We start from the raw sequence: 15,420 nt of genomic DNA on the forward strand, positions 1-15,420 counted from the left end.
ATTTATCTCTGAAAAGTATCTGCAATCTTGAACACCTCTCACCAACAACAGCCTGAATTCGGTCTTTTGTAATGTCTCTAGTTTCTCCAGTTCTCCCCAAACTTGTTGACTATAAATGCAGAGCACCCAGGTGCAGGCTGGGCACCCACCCAACCCGAGCTCCTCCCAGTCCGCTCTGCAGCCCCACCAGGACCGCGGCCTCGCAAACGGACGCCAACACCCCTACCTCCCGCCCCAGTCCCCGTCACAGGTGCCCGAGTGCAGGGAACACAGGTGACAGCCAGACACGCGCCCTCTCCTCACCACTGCCTCCTCACTGCCTCGCCTCCGGGCCAGCTTCCACTCCAACGCGCCCTCCTCACGGCCATGCTGAGGACAGAATGCAGTGGTCAGTGCGAGGGAGCGTCTCCGGGCAACCCCTGGGCCACCCATCCCTCTATGGGGCCTCGGGTCTGGCTGGGAGGCAGCCCAGTGCTGCGATGCCCCACAAGTCACTCAGCCTCTCGTGCGTCACTGTCTCCTCTGAGAAGCGGGAGAGCCTTCCTGGTGCCTCCTCCCTGGTGCCAGCGAGGGGCGGGCAAGACAGAAGAAGTCGGACACCAGCCCTGCTATGGTCACTGGCACCAGAAGGCACGGTTCTCGGACGTCACTGCCCTGAACTATTCAGTGCATAAGCGTGGGGACAGCACGGTACCCCCATGAACAAGGGGGTCGTCCACACATCCAGAACATATTCTGGCATATTGAGGGTCTCATAAACGCTCAAGAACTAAACCAAGATCAAGTCAGTGCCGATGCTCTGAAACACATGCCCCAAGCACAAGCCAAAACGACCTGTCAAATGTCTTCAAGGTCCCTTCTGGATACCTTAAGGAAAAAAATACTTAACATATTTTGCTCCTTTGGTGAAAAAGAGAATGTAAAATAAATGTCTCGCTGATAATTTTTTACACTGGTTACATGTTGAAAGAAAAATATTTCAGGACTGTTGGGTTATATATTATTAAAGTTGATTTTATGTTTCTTTTTTAAGGTGATTACCAAAAAATTGAAAATTACAAATATGGCTCATGTTATAATTCTAGTGAACAATGTTAACCTGTACAAAAAAAAATGGGAGGCACAAGGAAAACAAAAAAGATATATTCTCATCCAATAATTCCACATTCAGAAGTTTACCCACAAAAAGTAGGAGGGAGGCCTGTATCATTAGAGCTGGAGGGATTTCCACAATGAACTGGGAAAAACAGTGTGCTCCACTGGGGTGGGGCGAGAAAAAGGACCCAAATCCCCCAAACGTGTGTATCTAAGCAGGACTGGAAACCATCACACAGAAAAAAGGTCACGTGGGAAGAAACATTTGCACAGCTGCCTTTTCCCCTAAGGTGTGGCTGCGCTGGACAGTGAGTGACCCAACCACTGCCTCAAACTGGTGACTAAAACACGCACACACCCAGCAGCACACGTGCTGCCTGCCACTCGGAAAGTTACTGCGCTTTCTGCGTGTGTGTGGAATAAAGATCCACAAAAACAGGGCACAAGACACGAAAGACAGTTTCTCCTGGTCCTGCCCCCCAGATAATAACACAGAAAGGGAAACCACGGAAGCCCAATCTGGTTGTCACATTGTCGACAACAGAATGGAAAACTGAGAAATGTTTTGACAGCCACTCCAACACCCTGGTATGCACCACTTCAGCGAAATGAAGTAATCATTCTGAAGACCACTCGGCGAGAATTACGAAGACAGCGTAAAAATGAGGACGGGGAGCTGCTGGTGTCCTAGTGATGCTGCATGATCCGCATGTGATCCTCACGTACACACACCTGCATACGTGCGCACGCACACACAGACACCCCGCGCACACTTACATGTGCGCACCCCAGCGTGCACACGCACACACACGCATACATGACACACACACGTGGCCCAGAACACAAAATAATGAGGCAGGGAGTGGAGCTCCGAAGCCGGCCAGTGTCAGTAACAAATGTGTGATAGTTTTGCCCGTGAGGTCACGGGGGCCTGGGCTGCTTTGTGGGAAGATTTTTAGCACTGACGCGACTACTTACCACAGGTCCACTCAGACTTTCCTGCTTCCCCGGAGGCCATTTCACTAATTTACGTCTTCCAGGGATGTCCCTTCCGTCTGAACTGTCTAGCCTGTAGCGTGAAATGCTGTCGTCTGTCCACTATTGAAAGTGGGGGGTAAAGCCTCCTACTGTTGGATTTTCTGTCTCTCCCTGTAACTGTCAGGTTTTTGCTTTCTGTATTTTGGGGCTCTTCATGACGTGCGTGTTCTTTTACAATTGCCACATCTCCTGCAAGCAGCTCAGTTCATCCTTATGAACTGTTCTCTGCCTCTTGAGCGACTCGGCCTGCACACAACAGTCACTCAAGCTCTGTTACGGTTGCTGCTTGACAATTCACCTCGTCCATCTTTTCACCTTCAATGTGAGTCTTTTAATCTAAAGTGTGTCTCTTATGTGCCTCCTGGAATCACCACTGAAATAAATCATCTGAAACAAGGCCTGTCTCCGGCCCAGCTTCCAGGCTGAGACACAGGACCACACCTACTGCATGAAAGAATCAGTGCAAAGTGTCTTACCTTCCTTCTTGAGTCTTTATCTCTTTCATTATTCCTCCCTAAATTCTCTGCATGCCTAGAAAGCAAACATGATCAAAATCAAAACTAATGTTAAATGAAGACGTGAAAAATAAAACATTTACACCTCAGTGAAGGCTGTTATCAGCATTTGATACAATTAAGAGTGGCTATAGGTTGGCAAATTTGTAAAGCCTGGTTTATTAGAACTATGAACACTGAAGTCTTTTTAAAAACGATTTTTACTAATTCAGCAGTAACGCAAGATAGGAAATACCTTCAGCAGAGAGAAGAAACTGTGTTTGAACAAACTTGTGCTTTGTGTAATAGATCCTCATAAGGGTTCTAGAAAATTCCTGCAATTTTATTAGAGAATCAATCCCAAATACTGTTTTGTGTTTAATATAATATTTGTATTTCCAAAAGAAAGATTCATCTTGAAATATGTTCTATTTTTTAGTCATGTGTATATGTTTAATTGGACCCTAAAATTAAGGCTTTCAAAATTTCAGACTGATTTTCAGTTTTTGGGACTCACACTCATACCAATTCAATATAGCACGTGGCTGAAAACATACAGAGCCAGGCAAAAGCTTCACTGTGCACCGCAGCAGATCTGCAACACACAATCTAGGAACTGGCACCCCCAGGTTTAAGGACTAACTTTGCTCAAACTTGTAAGAATTTGGACAAGGCATTTAACCTAAATTTTCCTCATCTATGAAAAAGAATGACCAGAAATGGTTGTCGCAATGCACAAATTAAAATGTAGAGCTGATACACAAAATGAGAGCTTCTATAAACTCTAATCTGTAACTTCACAAAACCCACAAGGGGCATCATCTGAGTTTTACAGGTGAAGAAAGCTCCATGGCCTGGCACCCGAGCAGGCAGACGGGCAGCAGTGGCGCCAAGGCCCTGGGTCTGTCGTCTGACTCTCGGACACCGCGAGCGGGAGTCTGCAGGCGGCTCCATGTCCGGGGACGTGGACCAGATGCTGGGAAAAGGTGCCTGACAGCCCGTGTGCAGAGGCTCCCGGCTCATGGTTCAGGACGGTCCCCCCTCCGCCCCATGAGAGCTGACTTCCTAACGCTGCACTAGCAAGTGTGCAAAAGGCAGAGCAGGACTAACCGTTTGTAACAAGCTTTCAAGCCCCCAGCACAGCAGACACACAGTGGGAGGGCTGTATCTGGAGTAAGTGAAGTAAACCCATTATGTACGCTCGCTTACCAACCACAACCAGGCCCAGTAAGGAAAATTCACCCCACGGCACCTGTGAGGACTGCGCCACACACACAACCCACAGCCACCACCCAAGAGCGCGGGGCCTTACTGGCTGCTGGTCTCGTCCTTCTTGGAACCTGCACCTCGACTTCTGTGCTCACCATTCTGTTGGGAAAGATTCCACAACCACTCATTAGTACAGCACAACAAATCAGCAATAGTTAGTGACGCCTGCAAGACAAGCGGGGCTCAGTCCTAGCAGCGTCTCTGCTGCGGCGTGTCTCACAATGATGGTTCTCAGCTTTAGTAAGGTGTCGCCCTAAGTAAGGGAGGTGAATAAGGGTGCACTGAGAGTGACTATCACCTCAGTGACATTACCTGAGCAGGAGAAATTTATACTCGATGTCACATCATTTTCAGAAAATCTGACTAGCTCCTTGTACTGCTTCAAGTTACAAACTTTCAAACACATGGAAGATGGCTATGTCACAAAGCCACACACTTAGAGAAGAACACCTAAAGGGCCGGGGTCCCCAGGTGTGTCGGCGTTAGACGGTCTGTCGCCATGAGCACCTCACAGAGCTGGGTGAGGCCACCGGCCGGGAGCCCGGGAGCAGGGCGGGCAGGGCGCGGGGGCAGGTACCTTGGCCGCCCTCCTCCACTGCTCCTCCCTCCATGGCCTGTCCTTTCTGTCCGCGTGGCCCCGGGGCCGCTCGTCCTCGGAAGGAAAGCCCTCCGTAAGCCGCCGGTCTCTCCGCCGCTCCTCCCCGCCTCTGTCAGACAGCAAGCGGCTGCTGTCTTTTGCGCTCTTGTCTCTCCTCTCCCTGGCACGGCTCTTTTCTCGGCGCTTCCTCTCCTCCTGCCACCTGTGCGGTCTCTCGCCCTCCTCTTGGTGCAGCCAGTACTTGAGAGGGTTGTCCCTGCTGTCGCCGTACCGCAACTGGAACATGACATGGAAACCGAGCATGAGGACTGGAAGCGGCTGTCCCTCACTCCCTGCCCAGGGTGCTGCCGAACTGCCCGAGGACGGCAGGGGCCTCATCCCAGTCCCCCCAGCGCACACCCTCTCCCACAGGACATGTCCGGGACTTGCCGGCTTCTGTGGGCTCCCCTCCCAACAGTGCATCCCCAGGTCCCTCGGTCTCCTGGGCAGTTTGCACGTCTGCCCCCTCCCCACAGGGAGATCCTTAAAACCAGCACCATCGCTACGTCATCTCTGCATCCCCCAGCCGCCTCGGAGCCCAGCGACAACTGTGACATCATCACGAGGTGGGTGAGCGTGGACCAGCGCTGGCTGGGGTGCCGGGCCGGGAGAACCGTCTCCAGGCCTCAACATATCCCCAACGGGACTGGCCTCTTCCTTCACGCAGGGCCTCCCCACCTCCGTTCCTGGGGCCCCACGCCCTCCGTCCCACTGCAGACCACCCCCTGGCCTCCAGCCCCACCCACCCTGCTCACAGCCACCAGGACAACCTTCCCAGAGAGAAACGCGACAACCAGGTCCTGATGGAGACGCTCAGTGTAACATTACGTGGCTGCCTACACCCATCACAGAACAAAGTCTGAGGGATTAGACCTGAGTGTTTAAGAAGTTATGAGGACTCAGAACAAAACACAGGCGACTCCTAACATGACGCAAGTGCGGGGAGGAGAGCTCACTGCATCAGCAACGGGAATTCGGAAGGACAGACTTGACTATTTCATGATTTAAACATATAAAAATACAGATTCCACAGTAACATGAACAGAACAAACAGAAAACCAGCAAATGTGACAGGCACAGAGGTCACCTCAAGGCGCTCTCAAAACTAGCACGACACCCCGCCAGACAGGCACGCACACACACACAGGTCGGGCCCAACGCAGGGCAGCAGAGCCTTTTAGGAAATGCCCTTTTCTCTGAGTCAGATTAGCAAAGACTAACAGTGATGACGGTGCCCGGCTGCTCAGGACGTGGGGCGCCACACTCCGGTGATACACATAATCACAGCTCTGAGGTAAAGCAAATGGGCAAGTGCACCCTGACTTTGATCCAGCAAGTTCATTTCCAGAAATTAATCGTAAAGAAATAATTCAGAATAAGTGAAAAAGTTTACACCATGGATGTCTTCATAATAAAAAAAAAAATTAGAAGCAACTGAAGTGTCCAAAAAAAGCAGATGTGTCAAGAAAACCATGACAAGTCCATATCATTAAATATTATATTATGGATAAAATAATATCATAGACACACGATAGCTTAGGAAAATGCTCAAGATGTATTCAGTTTGAACAGTTATAAAACAGTAACAATCCAACCTAAGAAAACTGTCTCTACGTACATGTCCATCCACATACGCACACATGAATACACATGCATGATGTGACCCACGGTTCTCTCTGGAGGGGCCCGGTTTTCCTAAATTCTCCCAAACGGCCACGGTTCTCTCTTGCACCGGACAGACGAGACTGCCTGGCGCCCAGGCCCAAGCCGGCAGCGGCCCACCTCCCCACGTACCTTCCTCTCCCGGTACCGTCTCTCTCTCTCCTTGTCGTCTCCTTCAGGCTCCTCACCCTTTGGCTCCCTCTCCTCAGGCCTTGCTTTACTTACTACAAAATAAAACGAGTTTTAACATTCCCATCTCCAGCTTCAACTGAACTACACAGTAACATGTATGTAAACACACCCCTGACTAACACTCTCCAGTCTCGAGGGTGGGAAGTTCTGGAATCGGGCTTAAAATGGAATAAATGGCAGCTGCTATCCAGCAGCCTGGAGAAGGTGTCAGAGGAGGCCCTGGAAACTTGAGAGGGGCAGCAGCCCGATGCCAGGCCCTCGGAGCCCCCGTGCCGCTGAGAGGATCCCAGGAACAGAGTCCAGTCCTCCCAGGAAAACTGGCCAGGAGGGCAGACGTCTCCTCCGAGTGCTCAGCTGCCGGAAGATGCCGGCCTCCGACCAGCTGGGCCCCAGCCCCTGCCTCCCAGAGCCCTGCTGCTGAGGGCGCAGCGTAGTGGACCAGGAGGCCCCACCATGAGGCTCCGTCCAGCCCACCTGCTGCCCAGACCCGCAAGCTCTCCCTGGCATGGGCAGCCAGTGGAGCCACCACTTACAGCCTTATCCAACAGTGAGAAACTAGACTTTCTCTTTTGAATCTGCTCCAAGTTATTAGGCTTAGTCCTAAGAGACGCGATATTTTAAAAGATGAGCACAAAATTAAACATACAGTGATCACTGAAACAAAGTTCATTCCGTCCAGAAGTATCCACCAAACACTGGCTACTTTCGGAGCCTGGGTACAAGAGGCCAGAACAGCAGGTGGGGCCTCCCAGGGCTCGCGCCCGACATGGGGGCAGGAGAGGGGGTGGGGGCCCTCCCAGGGCTCGCGCCCGACATGGGGGCAGGAGAGGAGGGGAGAAGGGCCAGGCTCCCCAGGCTGGGAGAGGAAGTGCGGGTCAGGGTGGTCCCCAGGTTTTCCAGCCTGAGGAAGGGAAGGCCATGGGGGGGGCAGGTTCTGGGGGCTGTCGGGCAACAGGGGCTTAACAAGCCTGCAAGTCAGGGATGAGGTCCAGCCTTATTATTTAAAAAAATACCAAGAACACCAAAATAATAACCCCAGAAAGAGGCAACGAACTAAAGTGATGACCCACCTCAGCCCAGCCCTGCCCAAGGCCACAGACACACCCCCTCCCGGAGCCTGAGCCCAGCTTCCTAGCCTGGGGACTCCAAAAGTTACTACGAACTCTTCTGACATTCCCTTTTTTGTTTATGTTGGTTGGTTTGAATTTCTTATAGGAAGAACACACCATTTGTGTAATAAAAGATAATGAAATACGTACTTGGGAGAAAAAACACATTTACTTCTACAGTAGAATTCCTAGGAATCTGGACAAGTGATATTTAAATATTGCTTAAAATAAATCTGTTCCTTTTCAGGATTTCTTTCTATCAAAGAGCATTATTTTTGTCTATTTACTATGTGGACTGAGATTTACGGAGACTTAAGTCTAAACTATATTTCACAGTAAAACCCCAGCAAACAATGAGACAACAGTTACCCCCTCACTCGCCGAGATGAACTGTAAAACATAAGAAGGGGGCAGGGGCAGGTGCACATGGTGCAGCCCAGGCCTCTCACTACAAACCCACCACCCAGCATTTACAAAACTCGGAGAGCAGCAGGGAGGAGGCCGCCCTGCACACACCTGCCTGCGTCCTGCGCTCTGGCCTGTCAGGTGGCCGCCCCTGCGTGTCCTGGCCCAGCAGGTTGTGGCAGCCAGCCGCCTGCCTCAGCCCGTCCCGCCATGCCCTGTGGTCCCCCTTCTCGCGCTCCTTCCCCCGGCTGGGGGCCTTCTCAGCAGCGGCCTGCTCTCGGTGTCCCTCCTTGGGCTTCTCTCTGTCCCGGCTCCTGGTGTCCTTCCTCCTGTTCCGATGCCGGTCCTGGTCCTGGTCCTGAAGCCTGTGTGGCTTCTCCCTCTCGGCCACCCTGTCTCTGCACCTGGCTTCCCGCTCTGGGTCCCTGCGTCTGTGCTCCCGGCATTCAGGGAGGTCAGTTTCCAGATCCTTCTGTGGCTGCTTCTCTCTGTGTTTCTTATCCTCCTTGGGACCAGCTGACTGTGCCGCCTGAACAAGAGATGGCAAGTTTCAGAACCAGAGTCAGACTCACTGAGGGGCCTTAAAGTGCAGGCTGAGGGCTTTCCATCCCAGCAGGACAGGCCTAGACCAACACTCTCGAACCCAAGAAGGGGTCAGACTTGGCGGCCCGACGACTGGTGACAGCACCCACCTAAGGGACACCCACGTGTGTTGGCAAATCAACCCTAAAGTACCACGTGGAGCAGAAAGAAAAGAGAGGGTGTGGGCTGGGCAGTAAGTGTGACACTAACCACCCAGGGCCCACTCCACCAGCATGGACCCTCGTTGTAAGCCCTCAGGAGGCCTGGATCACAACCTGGATGCCCCCCGCATACACATGCACACACACACACACACACATACACACACACACATGCACAGTGACACACTGTCTCACACACGAGCCCTGAACCTCGACAGAAAGCCGACTGAGCTGGTGGGGCGCTGGGCGGGGGGCGAAGGGACCCTATCCCAGGGCCATTCCAGGGTAATTAACCACGTGGCTTTATCTCTGTGTGAAAACTGCCCCAAACGAGTCACGTCACACGTGAGCAAAGTTGTGCAGCCCTGAGAACCAGGTAAAACTGCCCCAGGTAACCATCCAAGGTCCATGTCTTTCTTCCCAAATCTTTAAAATATGTTACCCAAAGGTATTTTCTGAGGTCATCTGCTTTCCAAGTATCGTCTTTGGTTCTTCTCTGAAACGAAAAGCATAAAGTCAGAATCATTAAAGTTTAAAAGACCGAATTTTGTCGCTCCAGGGAGCTTTGTCACTTCCAGTCAGTGGCAATCAGCCCTTCATATGCCAGAAAACACAGTCTCTCTACAGGAATTAAAAGTACCACCAACACAGATCTTAAAACCACCCACAAGTGATCACAAGCTACTTCATAATGTGACATTCACATGCTCCCAGGCTCAGGCCACCAAGGGACTCACGGCAGGTGACCCCCCAGGTGCTGAGAGGACATCAGCCCATGACACGGGTCCCCAGCCGCATGCAAGACATGGCCTGGTGAAAACAGTAAGAAGGGACCAAGGGCGTTTCCTGTGGACTGCTCCCCTTCCCTTGGAGAAACACGGCCTTAAGGGCACAGCTGCAGGGCGACCTGGAGTGCGCCGACTTTAAAGCCAACGTGTCCCAAATGAAGACAAAACACAGAAGTCTTCCTGGTGATGTGAAAATTAAGGAAGCAGAAGAAAATCACAGCCGCTCACAAATACACTAAGCAGAAATAAACAAAAAGCAAGCCGGTGGAAGAATCTGGCCAAAGGGTGGCCACAAAACGTGTCGCCCTCTACTGTCACGCTCACTAGGAAATGTATTCTTCGTCTGATAAGCTGGTCAATTTAACAGAACGGGTCACAGGAAGATGCAGTTAAGAGGATCAGCGTCCAGCACGGCTGCAGCTCACAGCTGCTGAACTTTAAAATCAGTTCTCTCAAGTTAAGGCTCCTTAGAGGGGTTAACACATGACCTTTTCCGAACAAAAGGTCCAAACCCGAGGAAGAGCATGTGCCGGCAGTGTGGTCACCCAGCTCCAGGGCTGGACAGCAGACCGAGGGCGTCGGGAGCCCATCGGAATGGCTCTCCAAGTGGCTGTAATCACAGCACTTGTGCCAAAAAGTAAAAACCTTGAAGGCAACAGATCTCCAGCAGAGACCCCAGGGTTCTCCGCCCGCCTCCAACGTTCCCACCAACCAAAGCTCAACTTCAGGTCTCAGTCCTGCACTTTTCTTTCTTTCCCTTTTCTCTTCACACTTTTTAAGCCATAAAATGACAAGCACCTAGCGCCCACCACAGCTCACTGTCACACGAGTCCAGCAACGCCATACAGTCGCGCGGGGACACGGCTTCAGGTGGGAGCCGCCCTCGCCCGCGCTCCCCGTCTGCCTCGTGGAGCAGCAAGTGCAGTTAAAACCTACTCCACGGCCAGAGGCCGCGTGTCCTCCGTGAAGGGCGCTGCCTGAACAGCAAACCCTCCGACCACAGGAGCAGCCAGTCTACCGCGGGGACCGCAGCTGGCACCCCACGTGCGTGTCGTCCTGTGCGCGGGACGGACAGACACAGGGAGAGCTCATACGCAGCCCACGACTCGGCTGCTGTCCAGGAGCTTCTACAGCAAAGCCCTGCTGGGCGCCCAGTGAGAACCCAGGCAACGGGCAGTCCGTCCACCTCCACGGGGATAAAGGGGTCACACTGCTTCCCTCCCTTCCCATCCACGCAGGGCCCGCAGCTCATCCTGAGACCGCGGGAACCAGGGGAGGGCCCCCAGGGGACAGGCGCGGCCCCAGGGGGGCCCAGGGAAGCAGCGCCATAGACCCCAGTGCCCTGCCTCGGGGCCCACATGACTACGCAGGGTCCACCTCCCTGCACCGTGTCTCTCCTGAGCCAGGCACAGGCCGTCCAGCCATGGCCTCACCCCCAGGGTCATGTTTGGGTCTCTAGGCGGCCCTGCTGGCCCTGTTTCCCTTTTGGAGAAAAGTAATTTCCCCAGTTTCCCCACCCGAACAGCTCAGCCGCCCGGACCTCCCCACACACCCAAGCTGTGACTTCCGCCAGCTGCCCAGGCAGTCCTGTGCTCACGGGTGTCCCATCAGGCAGCGCCGGGCAGCTGCCCGCCCCGCAGGGGCCTCCACTCCTGCCTCCAGCACCCTGCACCGCCCGGGCGAGCAGACCTCTCCCACTGCCTGCCCGCAGCTGCCAGTCACTGAACCAGTCCGCAGGTCAGAGAGCAAGGCTGTTCCGTTCTCCATCAATTGGGTGAAAACGGCTGTCCCTGCTCCCTAGACTTGAGGCCAAGCAGGATCAGTCTCCAAGCACCTCGGTGCAGGTCTTGGTGCCCGGACAGCCAGCCAGGGGTGGGTCCACTCTCAGATCAGACACGGTTCTTCACCAGGTCCCTGCATGTCCTCCTCTAACTTATGCCCTGCTTCCACCCTCCAGTCTGGGCCACTGCCACCCACACCCAGCTAGACTGACATCTCCTGACCTGCCGCAGCCCTGGGGCGGGGTCCCCGCATCACCGCGACTCCCAGGACCACAGGGCCACAGGTGCAGTCCACCCCCAGAGGTGACAGACCACCCTACGCATTTGCTAAAAAGACCCGAAGAGGGAAAGGCTGCTTCACACACCGCTTTGGGGGCAAGACAGGTCCCAACTTGCTGTCTTAATCTTTTAAAATTATGCCTGATACCAGAATTTTTTTAAATTATCGAATTCAGTGACTGAGGAAGCGCTCCCTAAACATGGCTACTGTCCTTTGTTCTCACTGCAGTGAAGCTGCGGGGGAGACGCGGGCTCCCGCCTCTCCAGGGCTGCCCCCGTGTCCACTCCTGTCCACCCTGCATGGTCTGCTGACACCAGGCCTCGCCCCCAGTCCATGGGGCAGATGCTGGGCCTGGCCATTCCCATGTAAGCAAGGTAAGCTGAAGTGTGCTCTTTCCTTCAGGTAAAACAGGTGTACAACACTGTGTAATACATAAAGTACTCACAGCACTGCCTGGTCCTACCAGCAGGTGTGCCGCTGAGGAGACACAAGGCATGCTCAGTGTCCCAGGGACGGCCGTGAGCACCGAGGGCGGGGAGGCCTTGGCCCTGCTGCGCTGCACTGTCGGCGTGTGAGCACAGACCATGCATGTGTGTGTGAACACAGAGTGTGTGTGCATGTGTGAGTGCAGTGTGTGTGCATGTCAGCACAGTGTGTGTGTGTGTGTGAGCGCAGAGTGCACAGATGCTCAGAAGAAGGGGAAGGGCTGGCACAGGACACGGGCCAGAAGAAACGCCATCAAGAAGCTGGTGCCGCCTTGACCCCTCCCTTTGCGTCAGGAGACAAAGTGCACACTCTAATAACTCCACGAAGTCACAGTAATTACACAATCAGGTTCCAACAACTGGTGGGTTAACTTCCTAAGAAGTAAGTGACCAGCTTAAACTGAGAACTAAGGTGCACACCCATCAGCTGTCAGGGAACATTAGCCCTGAGGTCGTGGCTTTTGTGACTTCAAATGTTTAATAAATACGTACCAGAAAAAAATCCCAAAGGTGACCCAAAAATAACACAAACTGTAATAAACCAGGTGAGTGACCTCAGCCAGACCACAGAAAAACACTGGAGGGAAAGGACCTCACGGGGCCCCAGCGGCAAACAGGTGTCTGAAAGGGGTGTCTGATGACTAGTGCGAGGACTGGTGGAGAGGAGCCCCGAGGGGCTTCGGGGCTTGTGCTGGAACCCCGGCTCAGTGGCTTCCAGCAAGACTCTGCAGACAGTGCAGGCGATCTGACAGGGAACCAGAGCAGAGGACCAGCAGAGAAAACCCTTGGAATCCCAGAACTTACACAATTAATCTGGCGCTTCCCACAAATAAGAAAGATCAGTGAGAAAAACAAACATGAGAGAGCAAAGAATCAAGATAAACAAACGGAGAAAAGGATCCTAAAAGGAAATGTGACCAAGAAAATAAAGAGAAATCTTTATTTTTTAAAAAAAGCATAAAAGAAATATCTTCCAAATTTTTCTAAAATATTATAAGCACAAGTTAAACAAATGCTGCTAAAAGGAATGATATAAGAAAAAATCCTTGATATTAAAATTAACAAAGTAAAACATTAAGTAGATGAGGCAACAGTAAAGTTGGAGAAATCTCTTGGAATATAAGGGAAAAAGACAGAGATGGAAAATGTGGGCCATGAGTTCAACATCCTACAAGAGACTGAATCAGAGTTCCAGAAAGAGAGAATGGGGAAAGCAGAGAGAAGGAAATACAGAAATAACAGGAAAACTGTCCTAGAAGTGAAGGCGATCTGAGTTTACATTTTGAAAGGGATGATCAAATGTCAAAAATAACAAATGAAAAAAGACCCACAACAGATCCCTGCCGTATTTGTCCAGAGCACCAAGAAGAATGATCCAGAATCTTCTGAAGAGAAAGAAGATGTTACTTGCAAAGGTATCTCATCAGCCAAGCAGTAGCTAGGAGATAAAGCAGACGCTACAGTCAAGGTGCTGGGACTGAATCTGCACCCTGGGCCACACTCTTGCACAGGGCCATCAGTGCAGTAACGTGTTCTCAGAGCATAACACCCTTGGAGAAAGGGTGTCTGAGGATTTACTCTAGGGGAAAAATGGGGAATTTCAAGGGTGGTGACAGCACTGGATCCAAGAAACAGTAGATGTAACCCAAAAGAACAAAGAAAAGAAATTCCCAGAACAGCTCTGTGAAGGTCTTGAAAACAATTAGCCCTGAAAGTCAGCGAGCCCTGCGAAGGGTTTTTTAAAGGAGATTTCATTCAACAGATAATATGACTGATTAATAAGCTAAGTCATAAATGATAAGGTTGAAATTTAAAAAGAACATGCTCTTTTCTCCAAAAAAGGAGGCAAACAGAAACTACAGGAAACAGGAAGTAAACTACACTGTGATACACTGCACTCAGTGTGAAAAGAGACGACCCCTTGCCCCCATGCTAGGGCTGTACAGCCACATTTCTTAGCTCCGCAGGGACGACAACGGTAACTGATGACAACTGACATAATGGAGGGACCCCAGCTCAGGCACACACAGGGTGGGGCCGGTGGCCACTGAGGACCTGGCCTCAGACCCGTCCCTGCATCACCAGGAACCTGAACCTTGTCTGAACAGCACCAGACCAAGGACACTAGCAGCCATCAAGCAGCAGCTGCCAGCCGCAGGCCCCCAACAAGCACCTCCACTTCTTTCCAGCTCCAGTTATAACTCCTGACAAACAACTCACGCAGACAACTGTGATCATGCCATTTTGTGCCTTTACCATCCTCCCCCACTCTGTAGCCTGGGAACACAATTCAAATGCTTCTTCAATTCCTGTCTCCCTGGCCACAGTCTTAGCAAATACCAAATAAACATTTTTTATTTCAATCAGGTCTCCATTTCTAAAATTTTGGTTAACACAACTTTAAAAGCAACCTATAAACAACTCACAAAAAACTTAAGTTATACAATAACTTTTGAAAATCTAAGGGAATCTTGGAGAGGGTGACAGAGGGCAGGAAGTTGCGGAGGATAGCGAGGGCACTAACTTCCTGCTCAATACTACAAACATTATAAAAGTGAATGATGGAAACAAGAAAGTAATAGGAGGGAGAGTGGGAGGAGACGTATGCAAACTAAATTCCTCATCTTTTAGCGGGAATCCACAGACAAGCAGGACAGCGACAGTTAACAGCTACTGAGTTAATAACAGTGGCCTACAAAGCTGGAGGCATAACCCTCCCTCACTTCAGACATTACTACAGAGCTACAGTCATCAAAACAGTGTGGTGGTGGCACAAAAACAGAAACATGGATCAATGGAACAGAATAGAGAGCCCAGAAATAAACCCACGTGCCTAAGGTCAATTGATCTTCAACAAAGGAGGCAAGCACATACAACGGAGAAAAGACAGTCTCTTTGGCAACTGATGTTGGGAAAGCTGGACAGCAGCATGTAAATCAATGAAGTTAGATCACACCCTCACAGCACACACAAAAATAAACTCAAAATGGTTTAAAGACGTAAATATAGGACAGGACACCATAAGTCTCCTAGAAGAGAACATAGGCAAAACATTCTCTGACATAAATCCTACTGATGTTTTCTTACATCAGCCTCCCAAGGCAATAGAAATAAAAGCAAAAATAAACAAATGGGACCTAATCAAATTTATAAACTTTTGCAAAGCAAAGGACACCAAAAACAAAATGAAAAGACAACCTACAGCCTTGGAGAAAACATTTGCAAATGATGCGACTGACAAGGGCTTAACTTCCAAAATATACAAACAGCTCATATAACTCAGTAACAAAAAAAAAACCCAATCAAAAAATGGGCAGAAAATCTAAACAGACATTTCTCCAAAGAAGACACACAGGTGACCAATAGGCACATAAAAAGGTGCTCAATATCACTAATTATCAGAGAAATGCAAATCAAAACTACAATGAGGTATCACCTCACA

The 15,420-nt window shown here is 51.1% G+C and overlaps 1 protein-coding gene across 1 annotated transcript in view; it reads right to left on the reverse strand.

The window, feature by feature from the left end:
* The window catches only part of WDR60 (WD repeat domain 60), a 42,074-nt gene that overhangs the window by 25,462 nt on the left and 1,192 nt on the right, over positions 1–15,420 (reverse strand). Inside the window, 7 exon segments of the mRNA XM_032484358.1 lie at positions 304–369; positions 2,610–2,664; positions 3,940–3,995; positions 4,474–4,770; positions 6,328–6,419; positions 8,013–8,430; positions 9,087–9,140. Of these exon segments, the coding sequence (XP_032340249.1) occupies positions 304–369; positions 2,610–2,664; positions 3,940–3,995; positions 4,474–4,770; positions 6,328–6,419; positions 8,013–8,430; positions 9,087–9,140 (1,038 nt within the window).

The sequence above is a fragment of the Camelus ferus genome, chromosome 7 (genome assembly GCF_009834535.1).
Source record: "Camelus ferus isolate YT-003-E chromosome 7, BCGSAC_Cfer_1.0, whole genome shotgun sequence".
Classification (NCBI taxonomy): Eukaryota; Metazoa; Chordata; class Mammalia; order Artiodactyla; family Camelidae; genus Camelus; species Camelus ferus.